The 25,192-nt window shown below is 39.0% G+C and overlaps 1 protein-coding gene across 1 annotated transcript in view; it reads right to left on the reverse strand.

Moving 5' to 3' along the window:
- LOC307163967 (piezo-type mechanosensitive ion channel component 2) overlaps nucleotides 1-25,192 on the reverse strand; it is a gene marked incomplete at its 5' end in the record, with an annotated part of 89,218 nt that overhangs the window by 20,669 nt on the left and 43,357 nt on the right. Inside the window, 18 exon segments of the mRNA XM_079880314.1 lie at nucleotides 115-316; nucleotides 825-1,013; nucleotides 3,114-3,372; nucleotides 4,019-4,234; nucleotides 4,373-4,492; nucleotides 11,433-11,626; nucleotides 14,048-14,214; nucleotides 14,940-15,008; nucleotides 15,957-16,065; nucleotides 17,054-17,163; nucleotides 17,452-17,549; nucleotides 17,647-17,736; nucleotides 17,940-18,099; nucleotides 18,986-19,082; nucleotides 20,352-20,595; nucleotides 21,473-21,638; nucleotides 21,734-21,835; nucleotides 24,611-24,815. Coding sequence (XP_079736440.1) covers nucleotides 115-316; nucleotides 825-1,013; nucleotides 3,114-3,372; nucleotides 4,019-4,234; nucleotides 4,373-4,492; nucleotides 11,433-11,626; nucleotides 14,048-14,214; nucleotides 14,940-15,008; nucleotides 15,957-16,065; nucleotides 17,054-17,163; nucleotides 17,452-17,549; nucleotides 17,647-17,736; nucleotides 17,940-18,099; nucleotides 18,986-19,082; nucleotides 20,352-20,595; nucleotides 21,473-21,638; nucleotides 21,734-21,835; nucleotides 24,611-24,815 — 2,797 coding nt within the window.

A 25,192-nucleotide genomic window follows, 5' to 3' on the forward strand; every position in this document is an offset into this window, starting at 1 on the left:
ACCTTAACGTGCACCAGTGCATTTTTGAGATAACGCGTCACCAAGCATATATATATATAAAGATATTTTTTATATTCAGAATATTCCTCATGGATTTCCATATGAAGATCATACCCTGTCTCTCAGGACTCTCTGCTCTCTGTCTCCGAAGGAATGAAGAGAATGAAGCCTGAAGAGGAATGAAGGGAATTCGTCTGCTTGTGTTTTCTTCTCGTCGTCTTGATCCTCCAGTCATCTTGTTTTTCTCTGTTTTCCTCTTTAGCTTCTTAAAGAAGTCTGGCATCTCCACCTCCTTGTTATCCCATAAACCATGACTCTGAAGGAACCAAAACAAAGGCACAAAAATCTCACTGGCTCTGTTATAAAACCTCCTGAACCACAAAACCAGGCATCATAGACACACTCCTGATGCAAAGACTGTGTTACGATTGGTGGTTGCAGCAGAGACAGTATTGTGCAAGAAAATGTGCAAAAAATAATTTATAATATTTATAAATTGATAATCTGCCTCTGTAATTATAAAATGCATTCAAGAAGTCTGTGTTTTACAGCCCCTAGAATTTATTTCAGCTGGAAACTGCATTGAATTGTATGAATAGGTATGGCTTGGGAGTTTTGCAGAAATGTAGTTAGGGCCGCACATTTTTCCAATGGTTTTAGGAAAAATGTTGGTTATAAAAAGTTAAAATGAATTAAATAATGAAAAATATTGATAAAACATTTCTAATTAAAAATGGAATATGTTACACAATTTAATGTATCCTTGCAATAAAACATACAGATCATAAACTGTCTTTTAGTAGATTTCTGGGAAGGTGAAGAACCTTAAGGATGGAGCGATGGAAGAACAGAGCAATTAGCTGGATGAGGTCTACCAGGACGTAGCCATCTTTCTTCTCAACTCCAACTATGTTGGGTAATGCGAATGGACGCTCCGCATTAATGCCACGATATGCTGATGTAGTCCATGGGAAGAAGCCAAACTGGAAAAAGTACTTCACCACAACTGTGAGCTGAGTGGAGAGAGATGAAGAAAGGGGGAAAAGATGGGAGCTTTGAACATTTCAGGTCTATGTTCTCTGCTCCAGTGTTTCTGCTGGTGTTACCTGTAAAGCTTTTGTGTTTATCTGTTATGGTTTTGTCATTTTATTTTGAGGATCGTTTTTTGTCTTTAATTTAAAAGTGTTTTAAATTCCAGTCTGCATCTGAAAGCTAAGGCAGCTGCCTATTGCCTCACTACAATAACAGACTTTCAAAGCAGAATAACATGTTTAATGATCTAATTAGTTTTAGTCATAACAAAGCAGATAATTAAAGACTACAATACTTCGCTAGAAATGTAAGTGGAAAATGATCCTACAACCTCTGGGCACCATTCTTCATACATGGATTACTGAGTGATCTGAAACACACCACAATCCTGGATCTCCAAGTTGTTGTCAAAACAGCAGGTCCATAAACATGTTTATTTAAAATGAACATTAGATCGCACCCTTGGAGAGTGGGGAATAATAACTAGATACATATCAGTAACATTTATGACAGCTACAGCTGTATTAAAAATAGTCTAATAGATTTCTGTTAAATTTTACATGAAACTATAACAATTCTGTCATAATACCAGTGATCAGATACAAAGTTCTGAGTCTCCGGCCCATGAGGGCAGAGATATAAACAGATACAACCAAGTTTTGAGTTCAGATTCCACGCTCTGAGTCTACAACTTGAGAGGAAATAGACGTTAACAAAAACTATGTTTAGAGTCTTCATCCAACAAGACAATAACAGATGCAGCACGTCCTGTGTCTCCATGCCAAAAAGACAAAAGCAGATTGTCCAAGTTCTGAGTCTCTGGACAAGAGAGGTTTCCTAACTGTGGTTTCCTAATGTCAAAATAAAAGGACAAAGTGACTGCTATCAAATGTTTCATATTATTTAGGAAGAGTGGCTTCAGTTATGGGGTATGGAGCGTGCCTGTGATGACCCGGGCGTTTCTGCTGGGTTTGCTTTCGAATGTTGGTTCTGTTGATCCTGCTTGAAATATTCCTGTTCAGAAAAGGAAAACAAGCAGGAAACGCAGGAATCGTGGAGTTTGACGCGGAGGTATTAAACCGAGCTCAAAGATTCACCCCACTGACTGAAATACTCCTAAGTATTGTTAGCTCCCTTCGCCACATACTGGATGAACTGCAAGCCAATGTGAGTTTCATGCACATATATAGAAACATTCACATGATGGTGATCATTAAAACTTGAGTCTGGATGACTCAATTGATGACAACAGTTTACAGATTGAGGGCTTTGGATCAGCCATCTGAATGAACAGAGAGAATCTCACAACAGGGAAAGAACGCGGAGGTGTGTGTTTATAGGAAATTTTGTGCAGCACATCAATAGTTTGGCATACAATTTGTAACTCAGGTATTGAACTCTATGTCCTTTTTATCTTCCTTGTGAGTTTCGTAACTGTTTTTTTTTTATTGTTGCATATACACCCTCATGTTAAACTTGACGGAAACGCTGATAGAATATTCTACATTAACTGGGCACTATGGCCTGGTTTCACAGATTTAGATCCTGGTTTCCAGGATTAGGCCTTAGTTAATTTAGGACATTTAAGTAGCTTTTATAAACATGCCTTAGAAAATTGTGTCCATCTTCAGATAAAACAATGGCACTGCTTTCAGTTAAGTCTCTGAAACCGTGAAGTATGCCGTTTCTGCGACACTAGTGGCGCCTAGCAGAATTACAAAAGTATAGCATATTTCCAAACAACCTTGAAAATACTCCAAATATACTGAAACAGCACAAGGCCACATGTCCGGCAGTGTATGTGGTAAAACGCTGAATCACTGAATGTCTAAAGTGGACTATTTTGTTCAATAAAGAACAAAAAACACCTGCAATTTAATGTGAACTTAAATTGCTCCTTTCCATAATATGGGAGATGGCACACATTCTCTGCACCCTTGTTTTGAGTTGATGGGTGGTGTTTACAGTAAGAGCAATTAGGTGCTTCACGAATTATAAATCTACTAGGCTGTTGTGGCCTAATGATTATGGCTTCGTCAATGATTTTTAACATCAGCTGCAGCGGTTGGAGAGATGCTGACCTGAGTGTAGATGATAGCGGTCATCCAGAAGCGCTTGGTTGGCCGTGGCACTGACAGCATGGCCCACAGGAAGATGAGGATGGGCAGGAAGAGTGTTAGCAGAGAGGCGGACACCATGTGATTAAAGATAATCACAAAGTAACAGAACATCTCCGACTGAGACTCCATCAAATTGTAGAGAGCAAAGATGAGACGCACACCACACGGTAACGAAGAGTAGAATTTCTCAGACTCCTCAATCTCTGGAATATCAAATATTCTGTAAAAAGTAAGTGAAAAAAGAGAAATTAGAAAACAGCCTTCTGAAAACCACCATATATAAAATGTGTGCCTGGTGTGTGTTTGTGAACTGATGCCGTTTCCAAACCTGGTCCTGAGTAACCGCAGCACTGCACATTTAGATTGGCGGAAGGATGGAATTGAATGATTTTACTTTAAAGAAGTAACATATTAATACATATTTTTTACGCTTTACTATTTTAGCTGTCATAATAGGTCACCCAAAAATTAAAACTCTTTCATCTTTGGGTGAACTATTCATGTTAAGGAGCACACACATGAGCAGGGTATTAAAAGAAGCTGCCTGGCAGTCAAACAGCACATAGATAGTCAAGTGAGTATTTTTAACTGTATTAAATCTAGTATAGTCAAGAACATTGGTGCCTTCGTTATTTTAAACATCACAAGATATAATGTTCAAAAAGGTGAAATGTTGTAAAATATTAGTGGAGCCGATTCATCTGAAAGTATCTTACAGGACCAGATCCAAGACCAACCCGTTGACCCTTACTGATAAAGTCCAACTGTGTGTTGGTACATGTGTTGGTTTCACTTTTTTACCTATGATATTTGCAGTGATGTCTCCAATCATGTTGTGCGTGTGTGTGTGTGCGCGTGTGTCTCACTTGTTAAGCAGCAATTCGCTGGCAGTAAGTGCTCTGGTCTCTTGATTGAGCATTCTGGACTCTTGGATCTCTTCCTTTTTTCCCTCATGCAAATGATTCAGTTCGGGAAATTCTGGCAGCACAATGTTAGATGTATTTTCTTCATTTGTCCATTCATCTGTTATCTTTTCAAATCCTTCATCATGATCCTTCAGCTCTTCGTTGTAATCAGGATTTCTTATGAGGAATAAATTAATCAACAACAGAAATTACACTATTGTATAAGTGCGTGCTAACAGAAAGTTATTGTACAAGGCACAGAAAGTGGTTATTTTGTTGTGTTAGACAGTGAAAAAAGAAGAAACTGATGTTTACTGGGACAGGACATCTCCATTGTTGCAGTTCTGGACAGCATCCAGTTGCGTAAGATCCAGGGCATCCAAGTCTTCTTGAGTTGGCTGGCGTGTTACTAGAAGAGTGTCATCAGTCTGACAGCTGAACAACATACAAAGGTAAATTCAACAGAGTTCGCAAACCGTTTAATTTTCTTAATGTGACATTTCAGAGTGACATTTTACAACCCCAAATCAGAAAAAGTTGGGACACTGTACAAATTGTGAATAAAAACAGAATTCAATGATGTGGAGGTTTCAAATTTCAATATTTTATTCAAAATACAACATAGATGACATATCAAATGTTTAAACTGAGAAAATGTATCATTTTAAGGGAAAAATAAGTTGATTTTAAATTTCATGGCATCAACACATCTCAAAAAAGTTGGGACAAGGCCATGTTTCCCACTGTGTGGCATCCCCTCTTCTTTTTATAACAGTCTGCAAACGTCTGGGGACTGAGGAGACAAGTTGATCAAGTTTAGGAATAGGAATGTTGTCCCATTCTTGTCTAATACAGGCTTCTAGTTGCTCAACTGTCTTAGGTCTTCTTTGCCGCATCTTCCTCTTTATGATGCACCAAATGTTTTCTATGGGTGAATGATCTGGACTGTAGGCTGGCCATTTCAGTACCCGGATCCTTCTTCTACGCAGCCATGATATTGTAATTGATGCAGTATATGGTCTGGCATTGTCATGTTGGAAAATGCAAGGTCTTCCCTGAAAGAGACGACGTCTGGATGGGAGCATATGTTGTTCTAGAACTTGGATATACCTTTCAGCATTGATGGTGCCTTTCCAGATGTGTAAGCTGCCCATGCCACACACACTCATGCAACCCCATACCATCGGAGATGCAGGCTTCTGAACTGAGCGCTGATAACAACTTGGGTTGTCCTTGTCCTCTTTAGTCTGGATGACATGGCGTCCCAGTTTTCCAAAAAGAACTTCAAATTTTGATTCGTCTGACCACAGAACAGTTTTCCACTTTGCCACAGTCCATTTTAAATGAGCCTTGGCCCAGAGAAAACGCCTGCGCTTCTGGATCCTGTTTAGATATGGCTTCTTTTTTGACCTATAGAGTTTTAGCTGGCAACGGCGAATGGCACGGTGGATTGTGTTCACCGACAATGTTTTCTGGAAGTATTCCTGAGCCCATGTTGTGATTTCCATTACAGTAGCATTCCTGTATGTGATGCAGTGCCGTCTAAGGGCCCGAAGATCACGGGCATCCAGTATGGTTTTCCGGCCTTGACCCTTATGCACAGAGATTGTTCCAGATTCTCTGAATCTTTGGATGATATTATGCTCTGTAGATGATGATAACTTCAAACTCTTTGCAATTTTTCTCTGAGAAACTCCTTTCTGATATTGCTCCCGCAGCATTGGGGGAATTGGTGATCCTCTGCCCATCTTGACTTCTGAGAGACACTGCTACTCTGAGAGGCTCTTTTTATACCCAATCATGTTGCCAATTGACCTAATAAGTTGCAAATTGGTCCTCCAGCGGTTCCTTATATGTACATTTAACTTTTCCGGCCTCTTATTGCTACCTGTCCCAACTTTTTTGGAATGTGTAGCTCTCATGAAATCCAAAATGAGCCAATATTTGGCATAACATTTCAAAATGTCTCACTTTCAACATTTTATATGTTATCTATATTCTATTGTGAATAAAGTTTATGAGATTTGTAAATTATTCCATTCCTTTTTTACTCACAATTTGTACAGTGTCCCAACTTTTTCTGATTTGGGGTTGTACCTTCTAGACACTTATGCTCTACCAACTTGGCCACATTTTAAGCATCAGGTTAGATACCCTGGGTAAGAGAACTGGGATAAAATCTGTTCGATTTTTGAAACTGCTTACTGATGAAGTGCTTGGAGAGCTAAATTATGATTAACGACTTTTTATCAACAACTCTAATCATATTAAAGAATGGATGTCACAATTCTGCAAGAGATAGGACCCAGACGCAAACGAGTAGACAAGGTTTTTTTTTATTAACAAGACAGATGATTTGAGACAGCAGGGAGAGTGAAGCGTGAACCACAGTTCAAACAGTAGGGCAGGGCAGACGACACAACGACAGGCAGGACGGATGACCACTGAGACCCTCAGTAAGATGGCGATGACGTGAGTGCAATAGAGGCAGCTCCGAAGGAAAGACCAGGCAGGAACACAAGGAACTCGTAGCTTGTTGTAGATCTCAGATGTAGCACTAGTCTTGCAGCAAAGTAGAGGATCACAGAACCAGATTGCGTCTGTCACTTGACAAATGAATGAAAGACTCGGAAGATAAAGTAATTATTTATGCTACTTGTAAATAATAAATATAATTTTTGACTGCATCATAATGATTTCTTAATTCAGAATATGATCAAGATTGTATAGGTGGATGTGTTCGGGGAATGTGGCTGTTAAAAGTACATTTAAAGCCACTTAAATAAACAAAATTACTCAAAAAAAGATTAGTTCATTTTGATGAACGAGATCGAACAAGAGAGTCTGTAAAATTATCCGAACTTCCCATCACTACTGGGAAGCACTAAGATCATTTTAAAAGAACAAACCGGAAAACACCACAAAGTACATACAGCAAAGACATGAGGGAAAGATGTACAATATAAAGGGACCAGAGCACATGAGGATCAGGTGAGCACAATTATTAAAAAACGAGGACTGGACTAGGACTAAACAAGGGGGCGTGGTAACAGGAAACAAGGAGGTGGGACAAGAGGTTGTCTTGGGCCTCGTTTACACTGTCAGTGAAATGTGACCCAATTCCGATTTTTCGCTCACATGTGACACAGATCGGATGTGTTCTATGACAGTGTAAACGGGGAAAAAACGCAAGCATTCGGATATTTCGAGATCGGTTTCAGGCCTCATTCATATGTGGAAATAAATCAGATATGTGCCAATGCGACTGCCATGTAAACAGGCAGTTCGGATTTTCTGAGGCATTAGGCTACAGGTGTGTTCGACATCGGCTGCGGCTGGATGTAACTGATCGGCGAGAGTAGCCACGTGCAGGCGGGAGGAGCTGCAAACGGAGACGTGAAGTCGGTCACTTTCTGGTTCCCGTAGTGACCGCTCACGTGGTGTTTGCATAATTTACCACAGCTGAAGTGAAATAAATGCAATATTTGCCAAATAATACACAGATGTTTCAGAGACATTTTCATTCAATACTTTATGTACTGCTTCATACAGCGTCTGTTTGAACAAGAATAAAGTTCAACATAAGCTACTATCAATGAAGTGGAGTCTACGTTTTTTAATCAGTTTTAATTTTATAAACATGACACAATATAACATCGCAACTACATGAAAAGAGTGTTTACTGTTATAAAAACTGATTTGTGAGCTTTAGAGGAACTAAAGGTGTTCGAATAAACACGAAACACACGTGATCGTTGTCATGCGGTGAATCCGGCCAATCGTGGAACAGCTGTGTCGTCATCAGCCCTCGTGCAGCCGCTCTTGAGAAGCTGCGCTGGCTGAGTTCTCCGGCTACTCTCGAATCGCACTCGCGGTACTTTGATGGCATACAAAATTTCTAACCGGCATGCACTGCTTCAAGTCAGCCGCCGATCGGTCTGCGTAGAGCTGCATGAAGTCGAACAAGCCTTACGTCTCCGCGGTTTACTGACGAGAGCAACCCCGACGCGCATCTGCAAAGGGACGGATGGCCCGACAAAACGTGGACAAACGTTGACACAACATATCAAAGGAATGTGAACAAACGTTAATATAAATTAAATCTCATGTGAGCCAAATTGTAGCCTGCATTATTAGGCTGGAGCAGTACTTGAACCATCTCAACTATTGTACTATGAACACTGGGGAAAGCCTCTGTGCAGTAGAATTGTGAGTTGTATATCTTAAAAACCTGATTGTCTGTATTAATCACTTCTGTTATAATCATGTCCTGTGTTTCTGAGTCAGATTTTATATTTTGTCTACAGAGCTTGAGTTTGGAACAATATCATTTTCTCTTCAGCATCTTTTTCTCTGTGTGTAATAATTTTGCACATTATTCGGACAGAGTAGTTCAAGGAGTTCAGTGTCTTATCAGAAATGAAGTGTGACTGTTGACAATAAATCAAAAGTCAATAAATTGTCACGATTGCTTCAGCAAATTTCCTCACATATGCTTTTGTTAACATTATCGGTTAGTTTTAGAGCGGGTTTTACTGTAGGCCATATTACAATAGAGCATTAATATTTTATGGCAACAGCCCCAAGAGACAAACCCTACCCATGATCTAAATCTCCCAACAAATCAGCCTGGTAGGCCTCCTCAGGACTGGATGGCAACCTGCAAGCCCTAGTCTACCCTGTGCCTCAGCAACAGCGGGACCCAAGCCATGAGGTGCAGACACTTGTCACTCATCTCTAGAGAAGAAAGCCAAGCATGAGCCGAGTTTCCTCAATGCCAAGTGCTGAATGCACGCTCCGCACCCAAGCAAGCATTTGCTGCTTGAATCTGTTGTATTCACCTTCACACATGCTTAAACAAAAACAGCTCCTGAAGACAAAAAGGCTGATGATGTGTATTACAGGCACCCTTTAACCCTCTGGGGTCTGGGCTGTTTTTGGGGCCCTTGAGATGTTCTGACATGCCCTGACATTTGTGCTTTTTTCAGTTGCTTATAAACATATTAACGGCAAAGGTGTAAATTCACTCTATATAGCACAAACAGGGCTACCATAATATGTGAGCCACGTGTATGTACATGTTTTCATTTTTGAGAGAATAATGTTTATGCATGGTTATTGAAAAAACTAAAAACTAAAGTTTCTGAAATAAGGCCACAAAACACATAGTAAATATGTGTCAATAAGACTTTTGACTAATGGATGTCGTCGCCTAGAGTTGTTTCTTCAAAATGATGTGAAAATCATCCTGCCTAATCATTCACATAAAACGATACATTGATTTAAGTTTTGTGAAACACTTCTAGTTTGGAAAGCCAATATGCGGATGGGGTGTAAACGATCATGCATATTTAGTAGTTCACACCTGATGTGCTGAAGGGCCGCTGTGCCTTGGTGAAACGGTGTTTGTACGTGAAGAGCTCTTTTCCAAAACGCCATAAACCTAAAAAGCTGCCTCAAAGATCCACCAAAAGTAATGGTTATGAATATGTAAAATATTGCAATAAGACATTTGAATTGTTTATTAACTTCTGGCAAAGATGAAGTTGACGATAGGCTATTGACTCGCGATCTTCGCAGTAGGCTAGTGAACGCACCGGAGAAATGCACATTTATTAGGCTACATAGTTTTTTGTTTTGGATGGTTTTGTTTAGAACCAGCTTTCTGTAAATATATTTAACATTTTTTAGACATGTGAGGCGAGTAGGCTATGGTCTGGTTAATGATGATCTCCAGTTCAAGCACCTTATGTTGTGATTGCTAGCCTATATTTACTTTTTATGTATTAAATCCAGGAAATTTGTTAATGAAAAAATTATTAAAATTAAGATACAATTAATACAAAACGAAATTCGTTTTAAAGAAAGGATTTGTACTTTCTGTTTTGAGGTCTCTGTGAAAGTTTGAAAGTCTTTTAGTGCTGCTTTCAGAGCGCTCGCGTCCACAATGGAGAACTGTCACGTAATATTGTTTTTTCCTCATAAATGCGAACACGAAAAATAAAAGACAAAAGACTTTTAAGTAAAACTTACTCCGAAATTGTGTCCTCGGCGGAATTCGCTCTTCAAAATGCTGCCGTTCGTCGTCTTAGTTACAATCTTCCTCTGAGGAAAAGGTGCATTCTTCCTCGCTGTCCAGAATCATCTGAAGGGCGTCTTTACCGGAGAAGCGTGCCATACTCAAAACGCGATGAACTATCAGTAAGTCTGATGAAGAAACTGTGTTTTTATGGCATTGATCGGGGGGCGTATGCGATGCATACTAGATCACCTAAACTATTTACCATGTGAATAGAGCCGGGGGCGGGGCGACCGCAGCTTATTATAGAGATAATGAGGCAGAAGGAAAAACGGTACCTCTCCTTGCTTTCAAACGGATTACATGAGTTGAAAACATTTGTTTTTTATATAAATTACTTCATTTAAAAGAGGAGATTTCAAGCTTCATAAAGACATATCTCACGTGTCTGTGTGAGAAGTATTCGCTGAGTTACAGTTCATTTTCGGACGCGTTTCAGAACGGACTACACTGACAGAGAGAAGGCAGAACTCGCTTCTTGTTTATTTTTCTTTATTTGGCGAAAAGCACCACACTTTGTTTTTATTGTGAGTATACACAAAAATAATACACATTTAACAGAATCGATTGATGTACGAAACTCCTATGAAAAATCAAAGTCAATAGAGTATTTATGAGTTTCTTTTACACTGATAAAAAAAAAGCGAGCTGGTATCGCCGGCGATACCGCCGACCTCAGGGGGTTAATCTTACGGGTTTAAACAATAAATTGGCATGTTTGTCACATGTGCTTCAGACACTGATGGCGTTGATGGCTTTCCCCATAGCGTCAATCCAAAACACAGTGTCGAAGTTCCACTTCGAAAGGGAACCAAACTTTAAATGAATAGGTTATGTGTTCAATTGGCATGAAATTTGGTGGGTATATACTATAGTCCCCCCCCAAAAAAACTAAATTGTCACACGAATTTTGATTCGTCTAATTATTGAACAAATAGCTTCCCTTTGTTGTCTTAAGGCAAAGTCCAATCGTCATGAAGCTTGGCTTGAATTGACATGATTGGCTTACTTCACCACTACCATGTTAACTTAATATGTTGCATGAGTCAGGTCAGCTAAAATAATAATAAAAAAATGTCTGTTTTACCAGTTAATTACACCACATGATTATAGCCAATGTTTGTTTTCTACCTCCGTATGTTCGTCCAGAGGTCACTAGATTCTGTAAGCACTATACAAAAACTTAATTTGACCTGTCTTTTCAATGTCATACTGTAAAATATTTTTTTTGGCTCTCTGTCACCCCATTCAAGTTTGCATTCTCATACTTATACAAGTATAATGTTATTAGCATACCTGGATAGGCTGCTGCCCCATGAGTGGGCACTGTTGAGTTTGACGTAGCCACGCGGGTAACTGCTCATGGCTGGAGGTGTGGAGATTATTTCCTGTATATCCTCTTTGGCCTTGTCCAATGATGCCTCTGTGTCTTGTCTGGAGAGCCAGTTTTTGTAGAACTGGTGAATACTCTCATGAGTGACATCCCTGCCCTAAACAGCGAGAAGTGTCATTTTAACTTCAATTATTTCGCAAAATAAATGATATACCATGAAGAAAAACAGCCAATAATATTGCCTTGACATCACAGCCTGACAAAGCCACACTTGACAGCTTGTCTCAGTTGTAATACAATTAAGTCTAATAGATTCTCCATTTAGATTTTATATGAAACCTTTACTACAGAAAAAGTCATAATATTTAGTAATGTTATGATTTGTAGGTGCAAAAGCATGCAATTTATTCTTGGCACTGACATTATTTCATCAGTGCTGTTTTTTGCAACGTTTGTTCTCCACTACAGCACTTTCAAATTCAACATTCAGCGTAGAAGTCAAATGGATGTAAATCATTTTTAACTCTGTGTCGATTTGGACATAGGATATTAGGGGCGTTTTCTCACCAGGTAGTTATAGGAACTCAGTTATAGGAACTATCCACCAGGGTGGTTCCCCGAGAACTAAATGTTCCCCAAGGGCCGTTTTCCTGGTTGCATTCGCATGTATTTGTAGGGCTGAGCAAATATGGGCAGAACTCTTTACTGCCCTAGTATTTCCGAAATCCTTTTAAAGGTATACATGTGAATTAAACGTGGCACAATGGCCTTCATCATCACAGTATACTAAAGCCTATCTAGTGCAGGGATTTCATCAGTATGCGGATCGAGGACTGTTGGGACACTCCAGGCTCAGGATGGTTCTGTCGGGAGAGACAAGAGTCGTTTGCACCTCAATGACACGTCTGTACCATTTGCTTCACAGGACATATGCTTTTAACTACATACTGTTTATTTACTAGTGTGTTCTAATATGTAACTGGCCATGTTTGGTCTCATCTGACAGCTTATCCACTGAACTGAACGGTGGTGAACTTAATAGAGATATTAAAGTATCCTAATGTACAATATTATTGCTTAAACATGCATTGAGGAGAATATGTTAATGTTCTTCTCCCCCTCTTGATCACTACCCATCTGCCTCATCTTTTGGTTTCCTGTCGGTCAGTTTCGGTGTTGGTATTCCACTCATGTTTAACACTGCTTTGCTCAGGGTCTAAGAAGGAAAGGTAACTGTTGATCAAGGAGAAAGGCTTTAATCCCGCCACTCCCGCACACCGGTGTCTAACCTCATACTACAAGAAAGGATTTTACGGCCTCTTCTTCTTCTTCTTCTGACTTTTATTTTAACAACACTGAGAACGCCAGAGCCTGAACTCACAGTGCTCGCATTCTCTGTCTAACAGTCCTGTATAATATACGTTATTAAATAGAACTGTTATACAAAGAAAGTAGACAGTATATGAAAAGGTATTAGCGTATTCCGTGTGGTTGATGGCCAATGCCGCTCGCTGAGCAGAAATACATAATCGTGTTTTGCTCAGTCCAATGTTGTGTTGGATTCTCTCCTCAGCGTAAAGGTTGAGAGGGTCGTCTATCACTGTTTTCCATGTTCGTAGAGTTAGTTTCTGGAGTAAATATGTAGGCTATAATCTGTGTGTTTACACAGCTTTTTTAAAATGACGGGTGCTGGTGTTTCGTGTGCGTTCGGCCAATCAGCGAACACTAATGTCACTGTAGTTCCTGTAGTGCTGGTTTAGACCGACTCTGAAGTAGGAGCTCAATCAGTTCTTCCAAAAGAAGTTCTTAGAACTAAAATCGTTCCTAGTTTCTGCGAAGCACTGGGTACTTCCACCAATAGTTCTAGGAACTATGAAAAGTTCCTCTGGTGTGAAAGCCCTAAAATCTGTTTTTTAAGTGCAGAATGGTTTAATCAAAATTGTTGATCCATATCGTTGGTAGAGAGACTACATTTTTAAAGCATATTTCTTCTAAATTAAATTTTCAATTGACCACATATGGAGGTAGCATTTTGCCGTTCACACTTGCTAAATCGGATCAGATTTTCACATATCGGATCTTCACAAACATTTGGATTTGTATTGAAAGATTGAACGTAGCCTAAGAGAAAAAAAAATCCTGCTCACTGTTTTACTGTTTTTAGTAAAACAAATAAATCTTTTCAGGCATGTTCAACTAAATAAATTGGACAAGTCATGACAGGAAGTCAAGTCTGTTAAGGAAACTTGCTTCTGACAAATAGGTGATGAAGTGTCCTGTTGGGACATGGGTTTCATTTTCATCACCACCCCCTTTATCCTAGCATCCCATTTTTCAGCAATACTCCATATGTTTGGAAATAAAGGCCTTAACTATAATATAATAATGCTATAATCCTCATCTAAACTAAGCACTTCAGAATCGCTTGAGTATTCAAAGGCAGGTGTGCTGAGGCAGGTTGGAACTAAACTCTGCAGGACAGAGGCCCTCCAGGAGCAGGACTGAAGACCTCTGATCTAAACAATCTTCCATTTCAGTGCAATGGAGTAAAATATAACTGGCAGAATATTGACCTCACCTTGTTCTGTTGAATGCTCAGTAGAGTTTTCTCAAGCCGAAGCACCTTAGAGATGTCCAAGCTGTCCTTACAGAGCGACTTCAGACCTGATATTGCATCCTCAGTAAGATAGAGTAGGAAAACCCAGAGAAACTTCACCGTGTCAAGAATTCGCTTAAATATGTGCTCTACAAGAAAAAGAGAGAAAAATGGTTAAAGAAAACAATTAAAATATCAATGATTAAATGCATATGTGCATTAATGATCAAGATGTGCTAATTTGTATAATCTGAATAATTAAAAATCTTTCTTTTTCTCCAACCTGCTAATTCAATTAAGTTGTGTTTCCAACTTGAATTAATGCATGGTGGCAAGTTAAAAATTCTAATTTGTTGATTTTGTTAAAGCGTTTAAGTTGCAAACATTATTTTGTTGATTTCTGTTGGCATAATAGCCGTGTTTCCACTGTCGGGCCAGTGCGAGCCAGTGCTTTAAACGGGCTGGGCTAACAGGCTCGGACCTGGAGCGCCGAGCCCAAAACCAACATCACACAAACCCATCATTTCACCAACAAATGGAAGTTTTATTAAAAAACTAATCAGAAACAAATCACTGGAAACTAGCGAGATCGCAAAACAAACATGTTGTTTAGTTAAAGATTTAAAACCCAAGCATCGAAGTGACAGTGGAAACACGTCTGGCCCTGGCCCGCACTAGCAGCTCGCTTTTGGCCCGACAGTGGAAATGCGCCTCATGATGTTGATCATTACATTGACTTAATATTGTGTTTAATTTAAACTAAAATTTCTGTGTTAACTTAGGAGCTGTGGTTAGTGTTTCGTAAAAGAAAAGACAAGTTCTCCTTTATAGTCTGTAATTAATATAGAAGGATATTACATTACAGCAGCTTTACCTCTTTCTTCCTCTTCATTTAGACTGAGCTCCTCTTGCTGCTCCTCATCAGACTCCTCTTTCTCCACGGCTGTGATATAACAAGAAAAACACTTCCTTAATATTCATTTACATGCTTTCATGGACATTTCTCTTGTATATGTTGGATAAAACGTTTGTCGACAACGTTGTCGAAACGATCCCCGTTCACATGGATTCAAGGAAACGACTAAAAATGCTGAATTCTGCTGTCTGGCCAGTCGATGGCAATTTCACTTTGTAAATAAATTATGTGCCTATAGACTCAACATGTAATACGCATGCACATCATCACTATTTTCACATATTCACGTTTTTGTAGTTTACACTGAGACAATAACTGTATCGCTTTCAAAAACTTGCACTAATCCTATGAATGCATATAAAAATGCAGAATTGAATCATTAATCAAATTGCATTGCATTTTAATGTGAATCGTTCTGGATTTGCAAAAATCATTCTCGAATTGAAAACCTATGAATCGTGAATTGAATCGATTCGCTGTCTACCCAAAGATGCACAGCCCTAATGACCATGCAACCATCGGTTACTGTGTTGGATCGGACATGGCACTATACCCCTGAGGATCAATCCCTGTCATTCTTTTCTACTGAAAAAAGATGCTTCCAGAAGTCACAGATCCTCTTCTTAATATAAAGTTCTGTCATGAAACTCTAGATGATAGATCCTTTACCCAATCATTCTCTTCTGGTTTCTGTTGCATCGGCAGCCAACTTAAGAATTACTGTAAGATAGGAAGATTCTGTACTATACATTTTTCCTATATGTTTCAATATAAAATCAGAAAAGATAGATCTCAGAGAGATCAAGAGATATTTAGTGGAATTGCTGTCTCAAATCATTCCTGAATGAGATCAAACGAGCAGATGGTTACACAGAAAATGTAAGACACAGAGTAAACCTTATAGAAATGAACTAATAATTCCACAAGTCAAGCACAAGCTTGGTATTTCATGCAAGCATAGTTCAGAAACTGTACCCTCTTGTCTGTGCAACTGTCTTTTGGCTTTTCTTTGCTCTTCTTCCTCTTGAAGTTCATGGTCTCTCAGGGTCGCCTTGGCGCCTGACGTCCAAGCCATGTATGCCAACTGTTGGTGAAAAAGAAGATTACCAGTAGCTGTATTTGCTTCCGTATTGGCCCACTATACTGTTATGAGTTAATTATTTATTTGTTATTATTATCAAATAATATATAATATAGTAAGTATAAATAATATATTATTATCATCTGTTACATTGTTGATGATATGTAAAGACATCTGTGAGAAACTTAATGGATTCAGGATCACCCTCTCACTACAAAAAATGTTCAGTTTGGTTTGGGATTTGCTGATTGTAATATGTTTGAAGGCTCGTTAGACATCTTACACAAATTCAAATGTTAGCATACAAATGAATACAGATCACTAGTAGTTCCTGCATAGTGACTAGGTAACACTTGAGTAATTAGTGATGCATTTTATGACTATATTCAGAGTAAAAATGATTACGTCTCAGTTAGTTGATAGTTATTAGGCTAATCTCATTAAGTAATTATTGATTACCTAACTATCTCCTAAATTTGATATTACTAACTGATTAGTTAAGCTTGTTTCTATATTATTTAATAGTAGCTGAAGTGTTAATGTAGTACTAATCATTAGTTCTGCATTACTTCCTGCATAGTTACTTATTAATGACGGACCATTATTCTAAAGTGTTACCCCCGTAATTAAAGAATGAAAGGGTCATCTGACACGCAAAACATGTTTTGGTGCCATGTATGAGAATCCCTACAATGTAGTTACATTTATTCAATATATGAATTTATTTATCTCTATAAATTGTGGGTTACACTTTATTTTAAGGTGTCATTGTTACTGTGTAATTCTATATTTAAGTACTGAGTAATATTAATTAACTACATGTACTAACTATAGGGTTAGGGTAGGATTAGGGTTTGGTTGAGGGTTATTTGCATGTAATTATGCATAATTTACTGTTATTACTATGTTAAGTACATGAAACAAATAAAATAAAGTGTTACCAAATTGTGTTCTTTGTGAATAGTATTGTGTACTTTTATCCTCTCTATACCTGAAAAGCAGTTTTCTTCTTAGGTAAAATGTTGTCCTGTGTCCTGTCCTTCACCTCATCTTCCTCTTCCTCACTGTCAGTTTCAAACAGATCATAGCCACAGTCCCCATCTGAATAAAAGCAGACACACACACACACACACACACACACACACACACACACACACACACACACACACACACACGTCAGGACGCTCTTTACATTAAAATCATATTTTTATCAAAAAATCATCATATATTATTTTATGATGCTCATTCAATTTTATTCAGATTGGTGATGTTGTGATATGGTCTGGCCAATGAAATAAGCACCAGTGAGAAGACGATTTATAGTTCATATCAACATGTGGATTTCATCACAACTATATAATATTAAAATATCTGTTCAAAGTGGGCTACCTTTTCGCTTTGGGATATGTGAGGATTCGGGATGAACAGCAGAGGATGTCTCTTGCTCATGAGGAGCTTTCTTCTGTTTTGACTTGATTTTCTCCATTCTGTGGGACACGAATGAAACCGGCTTTACACGTATTTACAATATTAAAGTATTTCATTAATCGGTAACAAAAAAAAAAAAATAAAATGTCTCCATACTGTTTCTTCAGTGTCTCCACAGATTTTATCTCCATCTCCAATCTTGCTGCCACCTGTTTCTTCACTTTGGCTTCAAACAACTCTGCACCTCTTAAAATAAAGAAATATTAGAATAAACCTAGATGTTAAGTTATTATTATGTAAGACTACTCTGTTACTGCTTTTTGACATTTTTTCTATAAATAAATTATTGTGATCATTTTCATGCATACATGTTTTTACATTTCTACTATTGTTAATACACACGTTAATAATGTTTACGGGTTAGATGTTGTAAAGATGTCCTTGAATACCTTGAAGCAAGGATCTTCGAAGTCTGAAGGTCAGACACGACGTAGAGGAAGTAGTAGCTGAGGAAGACCCTCCTCTGAGCCAACAGCACAGTGAAACAGATCGCGTCCCAGACGATACCAGCTTCACCCTCTGGCAGTTCACACTGACTGTCAGGCTTAGCTATACAAACACATATGTTAATGATATAACACATTTAATTGATGTAATGCCTCTGGTCAACTGCTTCCATTATGCTAAGTTTAAGACTTTAGAACGGATCTAAATCTAATCTCTGCTGCAGAATCACTTCTCTGGCCAAACATTAACTTATTGGTTGAAAAGTTAAATCTCCACCTGCAAGACAGTTGATGTAGATTCACCCTTCAAAAATCATCACCCTTCAAAAATGTATAGGCTACTATGCTCTACTGTATATATACAACTACACACACACACACACAACCAATAGCCATCATAAAATATCATTATTGTGGGAGAGATGAGAGTCCTCGATGGGTTAACTTAAATTAAATAAATAAATCTGAGAAGCAAATATTGTTATGAAAAGTTGTATTGAGATTCATTACTGCTTGTTTGTGAAAGTTGTAAGAACTTAACAATAGTAAGTAGTCTTTGGTTATTTTTTTATTTATTTTTTTTACAGTTTACATGGTGGAAAAAAACAACAATTAAAAGCACTAGGTTAATGAGTCCATGGTAGTTTGCAAACCATTTTCAGACAATAATAGGACTCCAGTAACTAATGTTAGCTTTGGGGAAAATAGCTAACACCAAACAAGTTAAAATGGCACCTGTGTTTCTCATTAACAATCGTGAAATGCCAAAACATTGGTACAATTCTCTCATCCATCATGATTCCTGTATTTCTTACACATATGTAATGAATTACTGAAGATGAATCATTGAATTATTGAAAATCTATGCATACCTGAGGTGATACACAACGTGAAGTGGAAATGCCATTACACCTCAGGTGTGCATTGATAAATATAATGATATAATTTGACTAATGATACAAGGAATCCTTTTCCATTAGGTTACTCACGTAAACTGTAGCCTTTGATGGTGCAGAACATGCTAAAAGCTTGAATGAGCCAACAGCCGTTCTTCTGTAGACTCTCCAGATAAGCACAAGAGCCAAGCTGATCACACACACAAACACAAGAAGTACTTATACTTCAGAGGAATAACGAGCTATTATCAGTATGCATGCTGCCTCTTGGTAATATTATTAGAAAACATGGGATTAGATTCCATTGTATGCAGATGATACTCCATTAAATATTTCAAGACCAGGTGAAATTTCTAAATTATTCAATTTGACAGTGTTAAATATTGGATGACCAGTCATTTTCTTAAGTTAAATTCGGATAAGATATATAACAGTTGTACTTACTGTACAGTGTTACTTGTACCTACCTAAGAAAGTACTGAGTAATATAAGGTAACTGCATGGGTTAAGGTTAGATTTAGGGGTCGCTTCAGTGTTAGTACCTAGTTATAACCCAGTTATTGTAATTATTATAATAAGTACAGTACATAGTGTGAACATGGGAAACAGGACTGTAAAATAAAGTGCTACTGACATTACTTGTTGGGCCAAAAACCTGTACACAGAAGTTTGTATATTTACAAGTATATAGTGTATTGTATATTTAATACAATTTGCATTTAGATGGATGTACTGTAACTTTATCCTCTACAGTTAAAGATCTGTGTGTTATACATGTATTAGACAGCAACTTCCACCTCAGAAACATCGCTCAGCTCCGGAGCATGCGATCTGTTTCTGATGCAGAAAAGCTAGTTCATGCTTTCATGACCCCTAGACTAGATTACTGCAATCATTACTTGATTGATCTCCTGCATCCTCAATTAACAAGATACAAGTGATCCAAAATGCAGCTGCTAGAGTTCTGTATCGATTATAAAGTATTGCCATTTACTTATAAGGCCCTAAATGTTTTAGCTTCTGTGTATTTATCGCGCTACAATCCAATATGCTTTTCAAACTCACAAAACTCTTGGTGGTACCAAGGATAGCAAACTCTAATGTTATGAACAGCAGCTGCTACACTCATTATTCTCCATTTGCCTTTCTGTTTCTTGGGTAGACTTTTTACATGCACTGTAGGGTTATATGTTTGGGATTTAATAAAACCATATCTATTTACTGATCTGATTTGATATGTGCATGGCATTTAATAAACATATGAAGTCAAAAACTACATATCTGAACCCTTTGTGTTATCGTTGACCTTATAGAAATTGCCTGTAATTGGCAGAAATGATGTTATTCTCTGGGTGAAATTCCCAGAGTGGCATAGCATGGTTATATACAATTTTTCAATCTCTCTTGGTCACAGTCTCATACCACAGGGCATGACAAAACACTCAAGAGATGTGCTTACTGAGAGCATGTTCTTGAGGCTGATGACCACACAGGTGTACGCTATGAGACCGTCCCACAGTCTGAGCACATACTGCACTGGCTGCAGCAGTAACGTGCCTCCAAACAGCATGAAGTAGAAACAGGCCACCAGATAACCCAGACAAAAGATGTTAATTCTTGTGGTTCCAGTGATGAAGATGAGACATAACACCATCCAGAAAAAATAACTGAACACAAACAGCTTCAACATGTCCAGAAACGACCTGAAGGCACACACACACAAAAGACATATCACAACATTTTACATCTGACACAATGTATTTACATAAGCATTTATGCTAAAGGAATAAAATAAATGACACTCTGAACATTATTACATTTTGCATTATCGGAAATCCTGATTCTTCTTCTTTTTTTTCTTTTTTTTGAAGTTACATGTTCAAATCAAATCAAAGTTTGTTTATAGAGCACTTTTTAAAAACAGCAATTGTTTGCCAAAGTGCTGAACAAGCATAATCAGGGTGAAAAAATGTACATCTTCTTCTTTTTCTTTAGCGTTTGTCCCACATAGTAGCAGGGTCTGCTTTTCTGGATCGCTGGCGCCATTTTATACGATCATCGGCTTGATCGGGGTGCAAACCGGTAAGCTTGAGATCGTTGTGCACCGTGTCGATCTACCTTCGGCCATCCCTTCGGTCGCTTTAAGCTGACTTCCAGCTGGAAGCCAATTTTGGCAAGCATTGTACTGTCAGCGCGCAGGACATGGCCGTACCACCAAAGCTGGGCTTCACGTAGCTTGTTAGATATTAAGGCAACACCATACCGTTACAGAATTGCAGAATACTGTTTGTTTCCATGACACAGAAACGGCGTTCTACATCTTTCGTCACAGGCCAAACACTCAGCGCCATAAAGAGCAACAGGACGAACGACAGTACAGTAGATCTTTGACTTGAGACCAAGCGTGCCGCACAAGCTCTGAAGCCAAAGCGTCTCGATCGCCCCCCGGTGACTGGTCCTAGTATATGTCATAAACCCCGCCTCCACATGTTATTTAACGGCACGTGAGACCAACTAAACAATTAAATTACACTTCAAATATTTTTAGGAAATGAACACTAATGGAAAACCAATACACACCGGCAATGAAGGAAGTTGTTGACAGGAGTGTACTGGTTTAGGGTTTGAGGATCCAGGGTTCGGCTGATCTCCACATTCTCTCCTGCCAGGAGTCTCATGCAAGCCTGATTTTCATCCTCAAAGACCTGCCACTGCAGAGACGCTACCAACAACAGCAGGCAGTCATCTGACCGAAAAGAAATTAGAAAATGAGAGTGATACACGCATTTCTCTTGGAATACATGTTAATTTAATTAAATGTGGTGTGATGGAGTAAGTTACAAAGGATGAAGGTGGCGTTGGGACTCATGGCGTAGTCTGGTAGATACAGCCACTTTATCAGATTAGAGCTCAAAGCCGGAGATGATTTCCTCCAGGGATAATCTAGCACAAAGTGGAAGTGTTTCATTAGGGCACATGCTTTATGGATTTTGTGCTTTATAAAAATGTACTTTTTGATTCTAAAATGATCCTGGCCCTATTTTTGTACATCCTCAAGCACTACTCTTACCTAAAACTCTTGATTTGACTCATTAGCTCATTAATAGAGACTCCCTTTTTTGTTATTAAATCCAATTTTCTCTTTTTCTAAATTGTACCTCTGCTCCAGCTTAACCTAACCACTGGAGTTGCACAAGCTGAGATAAAATGAGGAGGGTTGTGTCAGGAACGGCATCAGGTGTAAAACCAGACTTCCATCATAAACCAGACTTTCAAACCAGACCAGTCGAGGAACGGGTCACCAACGACCGCCACCAGAACTATTGACCAGCAAGCTGACCAGCACTATGCATACAGTTGGGCAAAGCAGGAGGAGGAGGAGAGGGGGAAGGTGTGTCCAAAGACAGAGGGAAAAAAGCTGGAGGGAAAAGGCAGAGGGAATTCAATAACTGTGCATTACGTTTGGTGGACAGCTGATTAGCACTTCTGGATCTGATAAGCTGTAGGTGGCTCTCCTTCTGCTTTGCTGCCTCCCAGGCTTCCAGCTGCCTAATGCTGTCACACAGGAGTTCACATTGATGGTCCGGCCACTGTGATATTGTTGTGTGAGTTGTTACCGCCATACTGCTAGCTGAGTGTCCTCTTTCTGTTCTTCCAGCAGGTGGTCCTCTGCACTCTCTGGAAAGATGTCCAATTTGCCCACATTTAAAACAATGATCACATTGGTCACCTCTACTATGCTCCTGACACCCACGGCATCCTCGCTTCCCTTCTCAGGGCTGCGCGGAACACTCATGACTTTCCTCATTTCTCCAATCTCCTTTCTCAGCTGCTTGACAACCTCTTGGAGCTCAGAGTCTTTCTTGTCCATGACCTGTTGGGTTTTCAAAGCTGTTTGCATGGACTGTTCTTTACCTCCGACAGCATGACCCATTCTCTCTTGACTTTGCTGTATTTTTGCTGGAACCTCCATGACTTTAGTCTTTTTAACGTGGGCATTTTTATTGAACATTTGCTGTATTTCCCAATCAAGACTTGCAGCTTTGTTCATCGCTGTGATAAGATCTTCCTCTGTGATTGTAGGATCATCAAGGCCAGTTTTAAGCTATTATTTAATGTGATCGTTCGATAACCCCGTTCCTAGAGAGCACAGATATCTTCTCTGTATGAGATTAGGACTGTGCGATTCTTCTCAATCTGGTTCTCGAGCAGCAGCAACTCAAAAGCTGAAGGAGGAAGACTGTTGAGTGAAATTCAGAGAGGAGGTGAGGAAGTACAGGTAAGCATAAGGAAGAATACAAGGACATGCAGCTCAAGGTGAAGAGATAGGTAGCAAAGACTAAGAACATGCGTATGCCAAGCTGTATGAGAAGTTAGACTCTAAAGAAGGAGAAAATGACTTTTACCAATTGGCCAGACAGACCTAACTGGGAAAGATGTTCTGCAGGTTAGGTTGATAACGGATGCAGTTGGAAATGTCCTGCAAGATTGTGTTGAGAGGGTGGATGGAGTATATCGACGAGCTGATGAATGTAGAAAATGACAGAGAAAGAAGGTGGGATGATGTATACATAAAAAAGTGCAGGAGATTAGTATGGATGAGGTGAGGGCAGTGGAAAAGCTTTGGTCCAGATGGCAGACCAGTGGAGGCATGGAGATGTTTAAGAGAGATGGCAGTAATGTTTTTAACCAGATTGTTCAATAAAATCTTGCAAAGTAAGAGGATGCCTGAAGCCAGAGCTGCTGTAACTACAGGGGCTTGAAGTGTATCCGCCACATCATGAAGTTATGGGAAAGAGTAGTGGAAGCTAGACTGAGAGAAGAGGTGATGATCTGTAAGCAGCAATGTGGGTTAATTCCAGGAAAGAACATGAGACATTTGCTTTGAGAGTGTTGATGAAAAAGTATAGAGAAGGCCAGAAAAAGTTGCATTGCGTGTTGTGCATCTAAAGAAAATGTATGACGGTGCCAAGACAAGACTTTCGTCACTGAATGAAGAATTCAGGAGTGGCAGAGACGTACAGTGCGTAAGAGTGGTTCAGGATATGTATAAGGGCAGTGTGACGACAGTGAGGTATGCAGTAGGAATGACAGACTGGTTCAAGGTAAAGTTGGGATTGCATCAATGATCGGCCCTTTCCTGGTTGCAATGGAGATCAGATCACTACAGATCACAATGTCCTCTGTGAACATCACAGGCCATAGGGTTTCTGTCTTATCTCATCTGTCAGCCTTTCCTGACAGATGAGATAAGACAGAAACCCCATGGCCTGTGATGTTCACAGAGGACATTGTGGGTGGTAATATCATCCAAGTGGCTTTTTTATTCATAATACCCCTTAGCCAAAGGTTACATCTTCATCAGATTGGTAAATGGAAAGTCTCCTCTTCTCATGTGTCATTTTGCCCGTTTCTCACAGTTACACATTTAACACATCTGACACTTTTATCAGTAAGGCAAATTAAAAATAAGGTAAAATGATGCAAGCAACTAGTTAATATTAGCTGACGTTTGAGTTAAATGAGCAACCCAGCCTGCTGAGTTAAATCCATAACCCAACCTAATGGTTTTGAAGTGAAACAGCTGTTTATACTGTCACAATGTGTTTATCTGTTAATTAACTCCCTGAACATTACAATTCTCTGCAACAGACCTGCAAATAAATGTATCCCTTTCTTACAAGTCAACTTTGCAGTAGTGAATGTTGAGTAACTGACCGATGCAGAGCGCTGGTGGTAGGCCAATGCACAGCAGGTACTGCAGTACCATGAAACTTGCGATGAAGCAGCAGTATTTGGGCCACACTTCTCCTATGGCCTTCCTACGACGACGTGCCAGAACAGCCATTAGAGCGAAAGAGTGCAGAAGCGCACAGACATCCATCCGTTGGCCAATGACATTTACTGCTACCACAATACACACCTGATACATAAAATAATGTGGAAAATGTAGTACATTTTTTTAGAAGCAAAAAACAGAAGCTGGAACATAAAATACTGAATAATTATTTTGCTCTAAAAATTTAAGGCAAAATAGATATTGAATCTGTAAAGTTTTCTCAACTTTGTAACCTTTCTGAATCTCTTCTAAATCTCTTCTAAGTAAATGCTAAAGGTTTCAAAGGTTTAGGGTACGTTTACACAACAACGGTATACTAAAAACAACAACATTGTCAAAACAATCCCCATTCAAGCGGATCCACGAAAACTATTAAAAATGCTGTCTTCTGCTGCCAGGCCAGTAGTTGGCAATATCACTTTGTAAAGAAACACGCCGTGCCTATAGACTGAACACAGAAC

This window comes from Squalius cephalus (genome assembly GCF_949319135.1).
Source record: "Squalius cephalus genome assembly, chromosome: 9".
Lineage (NCBI taxonomy): Eukaryota > Metazoa > Chordata > Actinopteri > Cypriniformes > Leuciscidae > Squalius > Squalius cephalus.